Below are 18,570 nucleotides of genomic sequence, written 5' to 3' on the forward strand. Positions count from 1 at the left end.
TGCCTCCCCGAAAACTTAGGACATATGAAATAGTCAACTGTCTTTGTCTGAAACGATTGACAAGAAAATGTAGAGGTAACCATGATAGTCTAAAAGAGTAACTCACCCTTGAATTTGAAGTCAAGCGTCCCTTAATTGAGGTCATGTATTAGCTGCTGGAAAATGTCTTGTACTCAACAGGAACAAATGAGGTGCAATATCAGTACACTACCACAATGTATTGGTAAGATTACATGGCCCATCCAAACTATGAATATAAATAATTAACCACCATATAGTAAGAACAATACAACATACATAACCATAACCATCGATACATAGACTCTCAGGCACAATATCATAAAATCAACCTACACCTGGATGCATGTCCCACATGATCACAATTATAAATACTTTATCCTCTCATGAAACCACAATACACATATTTGATCCTCTCATGGAACCCACACACTAACTATTAGTGTATCGGTGTAGTACCCGAGCCAACCAGAGTTAGTAATCATACTAGGTGTGGTATCCAAGCCAACAACTAGTATTCATGTACCAGAGTGGCACTCGAGTCAATCAACAATCACAAACAATCATGCACAAACACAATCACAATGAACAATAACACTTGTAAACCACAAGTAACTTAAATAAATTCAATGCATGAGATTATCACCATGATGTCATTTCACATATATCATTATGTCTTCCCAAAACATGTATAATATAAGTGATGGTATAATGCAGTAGACATACACACACACATAAACTAAAGGCATACAATCATCACCTTCCTTGCATTAAGCCTCTTGGAAACTTTAAAGAACTCGAGCTTTCCCTTTTTGAAATGTCTTGACTTGTTCTTGATCTAAAACAAACAATACATACAATAATCCATCAAAATGACCTAATTATATTCAAATTATAACCAAATCCCTAACCCTCAAGCCAGTTCATGATCATTCTACCTAAACTAGGCTTTTTCACCATTAATTCAAGTCAAGGACCTCCCCTAAGAGTGGTATCCTAGATTCTAAAACTTAAGAATCAATTTGCAAAATTGGAGAGTAACGAACTTATTGTTATCAATGAATTCCATGGAAAATCAAGTATGAACTGCCCTAATTTGCCTCTCTCGATTCCAAGAACAATAATGCAAAAAATAAGAGGTTATGAAAATTTTTCTGCATAAAATCCCTACTTACCCCGCTATAGTGGCATTAACCCCGTTATTGCACATGGCCTCTCTAGCGGAAACCTGCCACTATAGCAGATTACACAAACTTCGTAGACTAGAAAATCCCTGAAAATCCCATTTTTCACAACATACCTCCTTCCCCTGATCTCCCGAACTATCCCCTTCACACCAAAATTGATTTCGAGAGTTTTACTCACCAGAATTAGATTATGTGAAGTCATATGGGTTCCTTAATGTATGACTACTAGAAAATATAATACAAGCCTACATGTATCACCCCACTCATTCTCGGATGTCCCTATACCTCACCTCACCCAAATTCCCTCTGACACTAGCCTAGCCTAAAAGATTTAAGTCACTATCCGAAAACTTTTCACTGGATTCCTTTCACCATTGGCCTACTCATAACGACTGAATCAGACCGTTACAAACATGTTTGTATGATGTGATAGAGTGTGTGATAGAGCGTGTGACTTTTAACCACATTTTTGTAGGTTCGATCCCCATAGGTGGCAAGTTCATTGGAAAAGGTTGTGGAATTGAGCCTCATTAGGACCACTGAAGAAAATGATTATATTAATCAATGTTATATATAATTAAAAGTATGATTAAACTTTGGGTATTTTGTTGGTGTTATGAGCCAAAGGTCGTGAATTCGAATGACGCTAGGACCATTAAGGAAAATGATGATATCAATCAATACTATATATAATTATTCAAATTTGCAAGAATAGTAGTTTTAATGAAAGAAAAAAAAATCATTTTTTGGTGCAAAATTTCTTTTGTTGGTTTTTTTTGGGAAAAATTATTGAAATACACGTCTTATGTTTCCCTTATTTCTAATATTCCATTCTATTTCTAAAAACCTCTAAAATTCCTTAATTTTATAATGTATCCGAGCTAGTTTTTAATGTATCCGAACTAGTTTTTAATGTATCTGAGCTACATATTATATATCCGGTTTATTTTATAATGTATCCGAGCTAGTTTTTAATGTATCCGAGCTAGTTTTTAATGTACCCAAGCTACATATTATGTATCCGGTTTGTTTTACTTTTTCAAGAATTAATATAATTACAAATTAAATAGGGATATATTGTAATTTCATATTAAAACTATGTGATTCCTAAAATTTATACATTTTGGTTGAAGTAGGCCGTTAAGAGATTGATATTTGATGGTATGGATTGTTGCAATGGAACTATTTGGGCTTTGTCAATAGGACAACTCTAGTGGGCCGTTAACCATATAACTCTTATGGGCTGGGTTAAAATTTGAAGGAAAAATTGTATGAAATAACAAACTATTAATTCAAAATGTTATAGCCATATTTTATTTTAATTGTAATTCGCAGCAAACATCCCCTTTTTTTGCCATCTGATTCGGTATACAATTAGCCATATTCGGTATACAATTAGTCATTTTATACATTTCGGTATAATATATATAAAATGCGTTTGTGTTTGTATAAACCGAGAGAAAAGTGTATATACAAATACAAATACATATATTTTTATCTTATACACTTATAATATATAAATACAGATCTTATTATACAAATTACAATGTATAAATAAATTTACAAAACTGAACAATTTGTATAAAATTGGATGTTTGTAGCGAATTATACAAATCAAAAGCTCCATAGCAAACATAAAATTTGTTATGGAGCGCAATTATGCAAACTATAGTTATAACATACGAATATGATTTTTATGTTTGCTATATGTGAAAATTGGTCAAATTTGAATGGGGTGTTTTGAATTTTTTAATGAGTGAAGCTTGCATCAAATTGACGTAAAGGTGCGTTCAGTACGAAGGAAAATAAGTAGATTTCTTATTTATTTATTTTTATGTTCTGTATGTATGCAAAAATAGGTATCGTAAAATGTTTTGTATATAATCTAAACAAATGCTATTGTAGGTGGAAGTAGGGGTAGGATCTGCTCTCATTTGGATATTAGGAAGGAGAGAGTATTCTAATTTCGAAACCAGAACAACGTGCAGGTTGGTGGTGATGGGGCTTACTAGGTGTAGTGAAAATGAAGTGTTTTCCCTACTTCCACTACAAAAGTAGTCTTCCTCAATTTTAAGGAACTTAGGAATTGTTTGATTGGGAACAACTTATCTCGGGATAAATTATCCATGAAAAAGTGATCTCACTATGTATATGAGATAACTTATCCCACCATCACTATGGTATAAATGGTGAGATAAATAATCCAAGGACTACTTAATACCTCCAACCAAATGCAAAATAAAAATAATCCTACATTTTATTTCGAAATTATTATACCTTATACATCCCACAAAACGACTCCTTAGTTTCTTTGGAAAAAATATTTTCCAAAATTTCTGACCAACCGAATATGAAATAGATCTTTTCCTCCATATCAAACACATTCATAAATTTATGAAATTAAAGTTCGACTTGCTTCACATACTATGTCACATGTGTGCCTTTTTTTGTATTTTATTTGAACATTGTATTTTTGTGTTGAAACTAGTAATACCATACAAAGGTAATTACTAAGCATCCAATCTAACAAACTAAAAGTTTGAACCACTTACAATATAAAAATTCTGAGTTTATCATTGTTGATTAGTGCAATGTTGTTAAGCAAAGACAGGTTAGAGTGGATAGCTCGAGGTGGCTTGAAAGGTCATTTTGGAGGCAAATTTCATGATTTTGGAAGGGGAAAAAGGAAAATGGAAACATTCATAATTGACCCTTTCTCCACAACATTCATGTGGTTATGAGTTATGTGACGTTATTTGTGGTCATATTTAAGATAAGGTCAATTTAAGAAAACTAGAGGACCTATTTGACCTTAATGGTGCATGAATGGATTAGATTGGAGTTTTTTTGTTTTATATACGTTTGAGGTATGGTATTTACGAAAAAAATGGAAAATTAAATCAAATCAAATTGAAAATAGAATTATATTGAAGGAAAAAAAACTCGATACATTTGATTTGTTTGATTTTAATTTTTAATTTTAAACATAGATAAATTTGACTTGATTTTGGTATCAAGCATAAAACAATCGAAACAAAATAATCAAATTGACTATATAAATATTTATCTAAAAGTTATCTGAATAAAGCAATAAAAATTGAAACGACGAAAAATCGACTTCATCAATTTAATTTGATTATGATATTTAAAAAATCAACTAATTTGTTCCGATTATATTTTAGAGAAAAAAACAATTCAAATTGGACCATAAACCCTTAGTTCTATTTGGAAGTCTTATTAATTGGTCCACAAATTTTCTCTCAAATGTAAATAATAGACCCACAACATTGTATGATACATGGTTTGAATTACTTGATGGTCCATCTTCACAAATACAATGCCTTTTCATGAAAATATAATATCAAAGTGATTATCATTGCACCAAACCCATATTGATATTCAAAACTTATGGCATCCACGATTAGAAAAAGAATCTTTACAATAATTAGTTTCAGGTTATTTTAGAAAATGATTTTTTCTTGAAAAATATTTGTTAGCCAACAACAATATATATTATCTATAACAATATGTATTATATCTGCAATTAAAATAATATAACAACAATATGTTTTATATATAGTCAAGGAATGATGGAATATACACAAGCAATTTTACCGTACTTCACGATAGTAAAATTATTATTGAAAGACCCTTAATTTAAATAAAATAAATCAAAAAATATGAAAAAAAAAATATAATAGAGAAAAAACAAATATCAATAACAAACAAGACGATAACCATTAAATAAATATAATTTCAAACTTACTAATGATAACTATGATGAGTCGGATGGATAACAAGTTTTGCATTATATTCAAATGGATTTATTATAATTAATTAAACTAATTTTAGGATGACTATCAATTACTTGTTAATTGCTAACATCTTTCCTTTGTCTAGACTTGAAACTATATCATTGGTTTTACAGTTGAATATTCCAATTTTTTTAATTACTAATATTAATTGTGAAAATGACTTTCAACTTGGCCTTTGGTTTGTGGATATCCATTTATGTATGAGAAGTGGCCACTTGTATGAATCATACCTGTCAAATTACTTAACCTTAATCATGCTATTAATTAATAATGGATCACCAATTAACGAGTTTTGAATACGTTTGCAAAATTATCGACTTCGGATACCTATCATAACTAATTCAAATTCACACCAAATAAGATTAATGACAGAGAAAAGTGTTCCTTATCAATATATATATATATATATTAGCTTGAGTCCATTATCGACTAATGAGTCACATAGCTGAAATTTTCACTATGGAAAAATTAAATCTAATATAAATTATATATATTTTAGAAAAATAATTAAATTTTTATATACAATATAATTTTGAGCCCGGACCTAGCTCCCTCATAGTCGACCTTCAACCTTCTCCTTACTAATATTGCATAATTTTTTTATGAATTATTTATCATTTTCTTTTAGATATTATTCCATTGCTCAATAATGTAAGAGTAGATGTGACTTATTAGTAACATTTAATTTAGAGAATTTGACATTGATTTGACTATAATCGAGAATCTTAATAACTGAATTGAATATTTACGCTATTTTCATTTTATAATCTCTTCCCTCGTTTCTCTTTCTCCTATCGCTTATGGACAAGAGGCAGCTCCACTTGTTATTGTCCAACTCATGTCATGAGGTGTCCAAACTTGATTCTCCAAAATACAACATGACATGTCAAGTGTCCACCTATGACGTGGCACAATGAAATCCTACCATGCTTGTTGTGGGTCCCAAGATCTACCCCATAATATTTATACATGCATAATTGTACTAAGAATAAGAAATTGCTTGATGGAGAGTATAATAGAAAAAGTTAAAATAGGAAAGTTCCTAAATTGGACATATAAAACATTGATCTTACGTGTCAATGGTAACTTAACTACGTGTCGATAAAAACTTCATGTAATTTTTTTTAAAATCCTCAATTTCAAAACTATTATTTTTTATCTCATCGATCAAATAGTTCTCAAGTGACATGGTGGATCACCAATTCTACGGAATGGATAATTATTGCTTCATTAGAATGAGTATATATGTGGCAATAGTAAAAAGAAAAATTGATATATAAGTTATAGATTTAAGTCGTGTAGTCGGTATTAACAGATATTTGCACTTTATACCATAAATAGAGATTGATATAGAATTTTAAGTTATATATTTATGTAACGACTTCAAGTAGTATTTCTATGCTATAAGCAATTATTAATTTTTTCTCCAATTCCTTTTATCTTTTCTTAAAATTGATCAAATGTTATTTTTTTCATTTTTTCTCTTATATTATTCACTTCAAATTCTAACTCTACCTCTCTCAATCTCTCAAATTGTTGTATTCATTTTCTCTCTCTATCTCATTTGCTTCTCTTTCTCCTTGAAATTCTCTGTCCCTTCTTTCCATCTTTGGATTATATATCATATATATGTATCTTTGATTCGAAAATATTAAGCACAAGTCAGGGAGAAAATAAGAATATTGAAGAAGAAAAAACAAAAAAAAATGAGATGGAAAGGCCTATAAGGATTGATTAAACCATTGAAATGTACTAAAGGAGTAGAATTCATTCAAGAAAACTTGATGATCTTAAAAATATTCATATAAAAAATTACATCAAACTGAGTTTGAACTAACAATAAAAAGAAACGGTCAAATCAGTAACAGAACACCAGGACAAATGGTATAATTGAACCATTTGATAATGATGGCATCAAATTAACATAAATGAAGGAGATGAAAGTTTGAATTTTCAATTCTTTGAAGTTGTTACAGTTTGAATAGATTGATAACAATCTGTAGCGTGATTTTGGGGATTAGAATTAATTTTACATTTAGGTTCCATATTAAGTGCAACTGACTAGGTTAGTAATGGGTGATGTATTCGAATGGATGATTCTTTAAGGGATTTTGTAAATTAGAAAAGAGTAGGAGTAAGATGTATTTTAGATCTTATACTATGGGATTTATGTAAGTTATATTAAATTATTTCCCACAGCTTTAACGATATACACACTAAATTAGGAAAGATGATATCAAGAGAAAAATCATTAAAAAGAATATCATAATTTAGTTGTTGTACAAGTATGGTTCTTGATTTTTTTAAGAATTCAACTCTTTTAAAATAATAATAAAAAAAAGAATCTTTTTAATAAATCAGGATCAATATTCACACGTATCTCAATTATTAATTCCACATACCATACACTACAACAACCCTACTTCTTTTTTCTTTTTTTATTCCAACATGAAAAGACAACACATTTACAACTATATATACATGGTATTACTTTATTAACATTTTCATCTCAAAACAATTTTATCTTCTCTCTCCAATTTTCTATTTTTCCAAAATGAATGGAGATCATGAGACAAATAATAATGACCAAAAAACACCACTCCTTCCAATTCATAGGTCACAAAGTATGAATTCATTTATTCAATCAATTTTCACACTAAAGAATTTATTCACAATTTTAGGACCTTTACTATGTATATTTATTTGCTTATTTGTCAAAATGGAAAATGCTCCATCAACAAGTGCAAATATGTTGGGAGTTCTTGTATGGATCTTTACGTGGTGGTTATCGGAGGCGGTGCCGATGCCGGTAACTTCCATGACACCGTTGTTCCTCTTCCCGTTGTTCGGAATTTCGTCGTCCGACGAGGTTGCTCAGTCGTACATGGATGATGTTATTGCACTTGTACTTGGAAGTTTTATACTTGCACTTGCTGTTGAACATTATAATATCCATAGAAGATTGGCCTTGAACGTGAGTAATTCTAGTTTCTTTTATCTTATTTTTTGAGATTTTATAGTCCGATTACTCAAAAAGTACAATATTACTTCTGTTAATGGTAGAGTTTAAGTTATATACATCGTTGTATGTCAGTTTTAGGATAAGGAGAAGAACAGTGTAGAACTTCTCTTAAGGTCCATGTCCAAGTTTTGCTTTAATTTGGAGAGAACTAGAACTTCTTGTTTTTGAAAAATAGTTATAATTTATAATTATAGAGTTTCAAATGTCACTAAAACTTTATTTATTGTTCGAATAGTTGAGCGTCTATTAACAGATTTGAATCACATCAAAGAATAAATGAGAATACTGTTAATTCTTTTGATTGGAGAGATTTGTGGGGTGGGGGTGAAATTTTTGTGATACTCTTTACTTTGAAATTTAAAACTTCTATAATAGAGATATATATCTTACGTGTCCGCAATAGTTTTATCTTACGTGTCCACAATATATACTTTTTTCTTTAGTAAGTAGTTGAATTATTGTTTTAAAACAAAATTTGACGTGCAATGGGCCATATGAATTATGCAGATAACACTATTATTCTGTGGGGACCCACTAAATCCACCACTCCTCCTCCTCGGGATCTGCGCCACCACGTTCTTCGTTAGCATGTGGCTGCACAATTGTGCAGCCACAGTAATGATGATGCCGGTTGCCACTGGAATCTTGCAGCGACTGCCGTCTCGCACCAATAGTGGCCATCGGAATCAAGAGAATAATAATTTTGACGATGACTTGGTCACTAATTTTTGCAAAGCGGTTGTTTTAGGGGTGATATACTCCGCGTCGATTGGTGGAATGAGTACGTTGACCGGGACAGGTGTCAACTTGATATTGATTGGAATGTGGAAGAGTTATTTTCCTCAAGAAAAGGCTATAAGTTTTAGCACTTGGTCATCTTTTGCTTTCCCTTTGGCTTTGGTGATATTTTTGGCATTGTGGGCTATTCTTTGCCTATTTTATTGTAGGAAGGGATCAAGTAGAGCACTTTCTGCTTATTTGGACAAAACTCATTTGAAGAGGGAGCTTGATTTGTTAGGTATCACTTCTTCTAAAACCATAATTATTTCGTGGAGTAACTAATTATTAAGAGTTTAACTTCTATCGAAAATTCATTTTTGAGTACTAGTGTGGATTTTTAAAAAGTATTTTTTTGTTATAAGATTACTTAAGAAGATAACGTCTCTTAATTTTAATTCATATATGTGATGGGACTTGACGTCTCAGCATGAAGTTCAAAAAGGAGTAATTTTAGTATCTATGGTCTTACACATATTGATGTTATACTACTTGTGTGATCATAAGACTTTCGGAAGGTGGTTAAATCATGTATTGATAATTGTTCATAGAAGTGGAATTAATGATATAAAATAAAAATAAGAGAAGTTATTAGTTACGCAATCACTTTGTTTTGTTACAAAAATAGAATTGATGGTTAGATGTCTTTTTCCATTATCCTTAACTTATATCCCATTATTTTGTGGTCAATTTTGAGAGTGTTTTTTTATTTAAATGTTAAGACTTTGATACGGTTTTATTTTACTTATCATATTGAAAGTTGTATTCTTTTTTGCTCTTTTTTAGAGTATTGTTTATTCTTTTTTGATATCTACCATAGAGATCAAAGGTATTTGATTCCCACAAGGAATTGCAAATCAACAAGTGTTCCAATTAATTGAAGTTTGTGGCTAGCTACCATATTATATTCTCCATTGACCACACATTTTTCATTACACTTGTAGCCATAATATATGTTGATGGATATTAAATTAGTCTTTTTTTGCAATTATTTTAAACAACTTCTAATGTTTTTGGCCCCACTTTTGTGATGTGTAGGTCCCATGACTTTTGCTGAAAAGATGATCTTGACGGTATTTTCGGTGAGTCAATAAGATAACGAGAGCTTTGGAGTAACTGTAAAATTATTTTGAGTCATAAAAATCATTATTAATAATTGTATTAGGATAGATGGTCTATGTTATACTTCTCAGAGTGCCACTGTTATGCTCCGAACTGCCCTTTATTATATTATATAATGAATTGTGATTAAATGTTTAATTAAACTAATATTATTAATTAATTATTACAGATTTTAATAATGTTGTGGATGACAAGAAGTATTACTGAAGATATTCCTGGATGGGGATCCCTCTTTGGTGGACGTGCTGGTGATGGAACTGTTAGTGTAAGTACTACCGACCTGTCACGTGCGAATTCAAATTTAATCAAATCGTTCGAATGAGAAAGAAAGAAAAATTAAAACAAGTTATTTTACCCTAATGAGTAAATTTTATTGTATTATCAGTTGATATAAGCTACATCATTACTTATTACTTTTTTTATTTGTCTAATTTGATTTGACACAAAGTTTAAGAAAGTAAAAAAAGACTTTTGAGTTGTGTGATCTTAAACTAAAAGATATATAAAATGTACTAAGATGTCGTTCAATCTTTTAATCTTAAACGTGTCTGGTGAATATGTCGTTGATGATGTTTGATCTTAATTTTTAATTTTTTAGGTGATGATGGCAACCTTATTATTCATAATTCCAAACAAGAAGCAACCAGGGGAGAAATTAATGGATTGGAACAAATGCAAGAAATTGCCATGGAACATAATTCTTCTATTAGGGGCAGGCTTTGCAATAGCTGATGGATTTAGGTCAAGTGGTCTAGCTGAGGTACTCTCAAGAGCCCTAAATTTCTTGGAAAACGCGCCTTACTTAGCCATCGCGCCAGCTGTATGTTTAATAAGTGGGACCCTAACCGAGTTCATCACGTCTAACAATGCCACCACAACCATTATTGTCCCATTGCTCATTGAGATCGCGAAGACTATGCACATTCATCCCCTCTTACTCATGATCCCGGGGGCAATTGGTTCACAATTTGCTTTTTTGCTTCCCACCTCTACACCCTCAAATGTTGTAGGGTTTACTACTGGACATATTGAGATCAACGACATGATTAAAACTGGACTTCCATTGAAAATTGCTGGGATTGTTGCTCTATCCTTCTTGATGCCTACCCTTGGTAAAGTTTCTTTCAAATTTCTTAGTTTTCATTTCGATTTATTTAACTTTTATAATCACATATAAATGTTTCAAACGTTTTTTTTTCTTTACTTCTTAAACTATTTATCGAGTTAAATGGTATATGTCACATGAAGTAAAACACAAGGAGCATTAAATATCCACATTTACTAGTCCCCCCCCCCCCCCTCCTTTTTTTTTAATATATATTTTAACTAAGTATAAACGTTAGGGACATAGTCAACGTCAACACGAGCTAATGACTCATGCTTTCTAAGGATTTGGACTTTATAAGTATAAAGAGTAACATTAAGGTTATTTTAAAGTGATAAAAATAATTACGTATATATTTGTTACTTTAGTAAACAAATTATCGTTATAGTGGATAAAATTTAGTGATCATATGTGAAAAGTGACCATTTTTTATTTTTTTTTGGTTTCAGGACCTATGGTGTTTGGAACAGATAAACCTGTGAATAATGTATCAACAAACTATTTGCATATGTGTGGTTAGTTTAATTCTGTTAAAGATGGAAATATAGAGGGATACACAAGGCCAGTTATATGCATCGACAATGTAAAAATATTTGTACAATTATCTTGATGTTGTGCTATTTTTGCAATTGGTGGTCTTCTTTTCCTATTTTCTTTTTATTGTTGAGTTGTATCTATTGTATAAGCTTTTTTCAATTTATATTTTAAGATATGAAATATGAAATGTAATTTCGTATTTAAGTTTTGCAATTCAAATATTTAATTGTTGTGATTTGAGCTCATAACACTATTGATTATTAATTTAACTCATTTTCTTCCTCAAATACTTCATAATTTATAAGCCCAAACATTTGGGACTCCATGAAATAGGCCCAATTAGATTTCTCAATATGTTCATATCAGTCTAGTAAATATCAAATTATTTATATTTATATAATCTAAAGAAATAAATCATTAAAATAGAATAAGATTGTTTTTGTCCATCCATCCATATATATCATTAAAAATATAAATCAATGTTTTGTTGTGTATATCATTAAAAAAAAAAAAAAAATCAACCACACATACATAACATAGATAATATAAAATGTTTATTGAAGATTATAGATTTCTAAACCATACACTTAGGATAATTTTAAGAAGTTGGATTAAAGCTCAATAGATATCTTTTATGGACTTTATGTTGTTTATCCAAACTTTCTTCAGCAAATGCCATATATTCCTTAGTGACACCAGATTTTGTTTCTGTGGCCTCAACAAGAAGATCATAAGTATTATCAAATTCATCAAAATGAGTAACGGATGCTTTATTCACATTCACATACGTAAATACTCTTTCACCTTTAGCTCTCTTAGTTGCCTCCTTCACCGCGAATTTCGCAACGTCCACAACGTTAGGATCATTTGGATCCAAGTCCGTCCAAATACCTTGTAGTTTAGGGAACTTTTGATCGTCATTTGTTGCAAGACAGAAGGTGGAAGCAATTGCTATCGTCGAAAGAGTAATAAAAAGGAGGGAATTTAGTTTGAAAGCCATATTTGATAGTGGAGTGGTTAACACTAATTGGTGAGGGTATTATTTATAGGAAATTTCGAGGTACAATTAGATTTATTTATTTATTGATAAATTGGTTGCTTTAATTAAGAGGTATAATTAGATTTGTTTCTATTTATTAATGAGATTGTACTTTTGTTTCATATTCAAAATGTGATTTAATATTTGTTGACCAGTGTGAACATAATTGTATACTGTTTGTCTGTTTTAATGATTTATTTCTTTAGAGTGTATATTCACTAGCCTAATATAAACATTATTGAGGCAACTAATTGGGTTTTCATAAAATCTCAAATGTTTGGGCTTTATAGGACTTCTAAGATAGGCCCAATTAGATATTCTCTTGTAAAAACACACACAAAATAAATAAAAAAGTATAAAGTACAGAAACCCCACTAATTTGGGTGTTAATTACATCTTTTATCGAAAGTTTTTAAAATTATAATAATCCCGGATTTTTCAGAACTCGCGGATACATTGTTCATTCACCCGATATATAGCAAACGATACATAGGTAATGTATCATATATATGAGTTATGTATCAAATACATAACTACAAACCATATATTCATACTGATTTAGGTTTTAAATGATTGAGTAATGTATTAACAATAACATTTGTACCAAATACATTGTACACAAATAAAGTTGTAATATCTTGATATATGTGAAGTAATGTAGCCGGATGTTAAGAGAGAGAAGGAAACGAGGATTTTTTGTAATTAATTCAAATGATAAGAATTTTTAGAGATTCTATTATCTTAAGTCGTTGTAAAATAGTATAATAATTGTTTTCGATGACCCCAAAAACAATATTAGAAAACTCATTTCTTTTACAAATCATGTCAAAGTATTTATCATCTTGTTCAACTTTGAAATAAGACGAAAACAATAGGAATTGCAATATTTTAAGAGTTTTATATTTGTGTCAACACTCATTTGCCAATTTAATTCTTTTGATTTTGCTCAAAACTACAACCATATTTTTTAGGTGAAAAACATGTGGTTGTATACAAGCATTATAGTCCTTTTGAGGGGCCTTTACTATATTAATTAATGAAATTGATAATGAAGATATTGAATTATGTTCAAGTATCTTTTAATATGTGACTTGAAAAAAAGTGAAGATCATCACAATATCATTCTTTATTTTTTTTTTCCTTTTTATTTAGATTTATTATTTTAAAACAATATTTGGGCATAAACTCAAGGTAAGAAGATTTCCTTTTTATTTTTTCCATGTAGTCTTATTGTCCTTCTATGGTTAGAAAATATGATAACATTAACTAATTTATGTGGTAATATCATATCAAATCAAATAGAAAATTTTTATTAGTAATTAGCATTGTAGCAAATCCTCCCTAATTAATTATTTCCAAATCACATTTATTATTTAAAATAAATTCTTTTTTTCCTAGACTATTTAGTTACATATATAATTTATTGCCAACCATATAGAAATCATAGTCTAATTACCTCTAATCAGACTTGCTTTCAAATCTCCATATAAACAATCCCCTCACCAAATTAGTCTTTATCAAATTCATCTGAAAAGAAAAATGGCTTTTAAAATTTGATTCTCCTACTTTTGTGATTTCTTAAATGATAATAGTTAATTACTTCCACCTACTGTCATGTTTTAACAACAAATAAAAATTACAAGTTACTGAATATTCTAGCTCCGTTACCGTCACATAGTGGTGATTGGCTGGCCATAGAAGACTTTTAAGTGTATGAGCATTTAGAAGTATCATTATTTAAATAATATATTTTTAAATAAACAACTCAAATTATGGTAGCAAATCTTCATTAATTAGTGAAATCGTAATTACTTCCAAATCACACATGTATTATTTGAAACGAATTCTTTTTTCGTTCGACTATTTTTAGTTAAGTAATTTATAGTCAAACATAGCCTAATTATCTCTAAGGTAATTAACCTATATACTTGTAACCAAATTCTCTATAAATATTAATATCCTCACCAATTAGTGTTAAGCTACTCCAATAATATGACGTTTCGATTCAATTTTTTTCTTTTGATGATAGTAGTTGCTTTCACCTTCTGTCATGCAGATGATTATGATGATTCGTGTCAACATGGTGATTGGCAATGCATACCAACAAATGATTTAAAAGATCCTAAATATGTGGAGATTGCAAAATTTGCGGTAAATACACAAACAAAACTACCAAAAGACTCTGGATTGTCATTTCTGGGTATATCGGATGGAATATATAAAGTTGATAATGATGGCACCACTTATGAATTGAGAATTGTTGCAATATCATTCAATCAAATAAATTCGTATGACTTAGTTGTTTTTGAGAATTCTAAGGACAAGGTTAGAACACTTATTTCTTTTGCTTAAAACCTAAAGTGTATGAACATTTTAGAAGAAGTGCTTATTATATCAAAATATATTATATTTTTGAATGAAAAATAATCCAATTTATCGTCTTGTTCAACTTTGAAATGAGACGAAAATTATCCAAATTGTAATATTTAATTAAGAGTTTTGTATTTGTGTCAACACTCATTTGCCAATATAATTCTTTTGATGAATTACAAGCATTATAGTCCTTTTGAGAGCCTTTACTATATTAATTAATGAAATTGATAATGAAGAAGTTAAAAAAAGAAGAAGTTAAGATCATCATCACAATATCATTCTTTATTTTTTTTTCTTTTTATTTAGATTTATTATTTTAAAACAATATTGGGGCATAAACTCAAGGTAAGAGAGGATTTTCTTCTCTTTTTTTCTCCATGTAGTGTTAATGTCTTTTTATGGTTAAAAACATATGAAAACATTAATTAATGTATGTGGTAATATCATATCAAATGAAATAGAAAATATTAGCAATTAGCATTGTAGCAAATCTTCCCTAATTAATTATTTCCAAATCACATGTATTTTTAAAAATAATTCTTTTTTTCCATAGACTATTTAGTTAGATATATAATGTATTACCAACCCTGAAGAAATCATAGTCTAATTACCTCTAATCCGGGTACATCCCAAAACATCCTAATACATCGCGTCTCGATTTCGGATACACCCTTCAACGTTTCGATACATCGCGTCTCATTTGTGGATACATCACTCAACGTAATACATCACATACGTTCCGAAACATCGCTAAAGTGATGTATCTGACCGATACATTGCGTAAAGTGATGTATCCGATTGATACATCGCGTAAGGTTGTATCCGAATATAGAAGAGAGTAGGGATATTTATAATTTTTTAAAATAATAGGAAATTTTTAAAAATATGGTAAAATAAATTGTGTATTTAAGTAATTTTTCCGAAAAATATGTGATAATGTCAATTCAAATAAAATAGAAAAATATTTACTAGTTTGGTAGCAAATCTTCATTAATTAGTAAAATTGTAATTACTTTCAAAATCACATGTATTATTATTATTATTTTTCCTTTGACTATTTTTAGTTAAGTAATTTATAGTCAACCATATAGAAAAAACATAACCTATTATCTTACCTACCTAATTCTTCATATACTTGTAACCAAATTCTCTATAAATAACATCCTCACAAATTAGTGTTAAGTACTCAAATATCAAATTCTTATTAAAAGAAAAATGGCGTTTCGATCAATTTTTTTTTTTTTGAATATGGTATTAGTTGCTTTCACCTTCTGTCATGTTTTTGCCGATGATCAAAAGTTACATGGTGATTGGCAGTCCATATCAATAAATGATATAAACAATCCTAAATTGGTGGACATTGCAAAATTTGCAATAAATACAGAAAATATGCAATCAGAAAACATTGGATTGGAATTTCAGAGTTTATCTGATGGAAGAACTAAAGTTGATAATAATGGCACCACTTATGACTTGACAATTGTCGCCATGGAATTCGATGAAGTAAATGTTTATGAAATTATTGTTTTTGAGAATTCTAAGGACCATGTTAGAAAACTTATTTCCTTTGATTAATTTTTTGCTTAAAACCTAAAGTGTATCAGCATTTACAAGTGCCTATTATATCAAAAAATATTTTTGAATGAAAAAACCCAATTTAACATTTCATTTTATGTTACTTACTCTTTTGTCTATATTAATTGTATTTTTGCTACCATATACCCTAAAATAGGGAGAGAGGCGAGTGAGATAGGAGGGAGGTGAGCGAGATCTCCATATACATGTGAATCACACTAGATACATGTATTTAGAATACCAGATACAGGGAGAGAGGAGAGTGAGATAAGAGAGAGACGAGAGGGTCAGATACATGTGAATCTACTTGTATATGATGTATCTATATCAATTACACCTAATTTTGACCGACATGTATCCAAGATACATGTATCTAGACGTATGCGGATGCGCCAATCGAAGTCTAAAATCAGGTAAGATCCATAATATTGCAAACTAGCGCGATTTTAAATAATTAGCTCCTAAATTAGTAGATATTTGATAAGTTACCCTAAATTTTTAAGCCCATAAAATTGAGAATCCATGAGCATAGGCCCAACTATATGTTTCAATATATTCTTATTATAGTTTACAAAAAATCTCAATATTCTTACATAATCTCCTATAAAGGAAAGCAATAATAGTAAAATTCTTATTACTTTTAAATCACATGTGTTATTTGAAATTAATTTCCTTTGACTATTTATAGTTAAATAATTTATCGTCAACCATAAAGAAAGAAATATCTAATAACTATTAGTCTATTACCTTAAAAGTAATTAATTTATCATCTTACTTAATTCTTCATATTCTTCTTACCAAATTAGCTTTCAATTTTTTCTATAAATAATATCCTCATTAATTAGTGTTAAGCACTCCAATTTCAACTTCTTCTCAAAGAAAAATGGCTTTTAAATCAAATTCTCTTTTGACTCTTTCAATGATGATAGTAATTGCTTCCACTTTTTGTCATGCTTTTACTGTAATCGATAATCGAAAGTTACTGAATTCGTTTGAAGTTGTATTGAATACTCTAGATCCGTCTCTATCAAAGGATGATTGGCAGCTCATAAAAGATCCAAAAGATCCTAAAGTGGTAGACATAGCAAAATTTGCAGTAAATAGTGAAAATATCATATCACCAGATGTTCAATTGAGACTTGAGAGTGTGTTGAATGGAAGATTTCGAGTTGATAACAATGGTACCACTTATGAATTGACAATTGTTGCTATAGATTTCGATGAAGAAAGTGAATATAAAACGATGGTTTTCGAAAATTATAAGGATAATGTTAGAAAACTCATTTCCATCACTTGGATAAAACGTAAAGGTATCAACAATTAGATATTATTTGAAGAATATATTTTTCGAATAAACAACTCAAAGTTAGCATTTTATTTTATGTTACTTGTATACTATTTTGTCTATGTTAATTATGTGTAATTGAATTTTCCCTTTTTTTTCATGATATCCATAAACCATCTTAAAATCATGTATGTATAAATACACTAGATACATGTATTTGGGATACCAGATATAGTGAGAGAGGAGAGTGAGATAAGAGAGAGGTGAGAGGGTCAGATACATGTGAATCTACTTGTATATATTGTATCTATATCAATACACCTAATTTTGACCCACATGTATCTAGACATATTTGGACGTGCCAGATAAATGTATCCGAAATCTAAAATCAAGTAAGATCCATAATAGTGCAAACTAGCGTGAATCTAAATAATTAGCTCCTAAACTAGTAGAATTTCGATAAGTAACCCTAAATTTTAAGCCCAAACAATTGAGAATCCACGAACATAGGCCCAACTAGATGTTTCAATATATTCTTATTAGTTTACAAAAAAATCTCAATATTTATTACATAATCGCCTATAAAGGAAAACAATAAAAACAAATAAGATTATATGTTCTTGTTATGTCACAAAATTAAAAGCTCAACCACATTTCCAATGTGAAAAACTAATATAAATATTAGACATACACTTCACAATTCTCACAAATCACA

At 29.7% G+C, this 18,570-nt stretch overlaps 5 protein-coding genes across 5 annotated transcripts in view; 4 read left to right on the plus strand and 1 right to left on the minus strand.

Moving 5' to 3' along the window:
• LOC125817919 (inositol monophosphatase 3) overlaps positions 1-18,570 on the plus strand; it is a 57,513-nt gene that overhangs the window by 19,481 nt on the left and 19,462 nt on the right. The gene's annotated exons all lie outside the window — the stretch shown is intronic.
• LOC125817915 (tonoplast dicarboxylate transporter) lies at positions 7,530-11,698 on the plus strand. The gene is made up of 6 exons (XM_049497419.1): positions 7,530-7,994; positions 8,550-9,060; positions 9,858-9,901; positions 10,111-10,206; positions 10,540-11,053; positions 11,496-11,698. The coding sequence occupies exons 1-6, from the start codon at positions 7,575-7,577 to the stop codon at positions 11,564-11,566; spliced, it is 1,656 nt and encodes a 551-aa protein (XP_049353376.1). The 5' UTR covers positions 7,530-7,574; the 3' UTR covers positions 11,567-11,698.
• Positions 12,105-12,583, minus strand: LOC125817921 (uncharacterized). Its single transcript, XM_049497426.1, has one exon. It carries the CDS (start codon positions 12,581-12,583, stop codon positions 12,182-12,184), a length of 402 nt encoding a protein of 133 aa, XP_049353383.1. The 3' UTR covers positions 12,105-12,181.
• On the plus strand, positions 16,244-16,570 carry LOC125817856 (putative cysteine proteinase inhibitor 7). Its single transcript, XM_049497364.1, has one exon. The coding sequence runs from the start codon at positions 16,244-16,246 to the stop codon at positions 16,568-16,570; it is 327 nt and encodes a 108-aa protein (XP_049353321.1).
• On the plus strand, positions 17,454-17,894 carry LOC125817857 (uncharacterized). The gene has a single exon (XM_049497365.1). The coding sequence runs from the start codon at positions 17,454-17,456 to the stop codon at positions 17,892-17,894; it is 441 nt and encodes a 146-aa protein (XP_049353322.1).

Source organism: Solanum verrucosum, unplaced genomic scaffold (assembly GCF_900185275.1).
Source record: "Solanum verrucosum unplaced genomic scaffold, falcon-dt-bn FXZP01000254.1, whole genome shotgun sequence".
Classification (NCBI taxonomy): Eukaryota; Viridiplantae; Streptophyta; class Magnoliopsida; order Solanales; family Solanaceae; genus Solanum; species Solanum verrucosum.

Coding starts and splice junctions, on each gene's coding strand:
- LOC125817921 (XM_049497426.1), bottom strand. CDS start 12,583: ATGGCTTTCAAACTAAATTCCCTCCTTTTTATTACTCTTTCGACGATA.
- LOC125817915 (XM_049497419.1), top strand. CDS start 7,575: ATGAATGGAGATCATGAGACAAATAATAATGACCAAAAAACACCACTC. Junction 9,902..10,110: donor TGATCTTGACGGTATTTTCG/GTGAGTCAATAA, acceptor TAATTATTACAG/ATTTTAATAATGTTGTGGAT. Junction 11,054..11,495: donor CTTCTTGATGCCTACCCTTG/GTAAAGTTTCTT, acceptor TTTTGGTTTCAG/GACCTATGGTGTTTGGAACA.
- LOC125817857 (XM_049497365.1), top strand. CDS start 17,454: ATGGCTTTTAAATCAAATTCTCTTTTGACTCTTTCAATGATGATAGTA.
- LOC125817856 (XM_049497364.1), top strand. CDS start 16,244: ATGGTATTAGTTGCTTTCACCTTCTGTCATGTTTTTGCCGATGATCAA.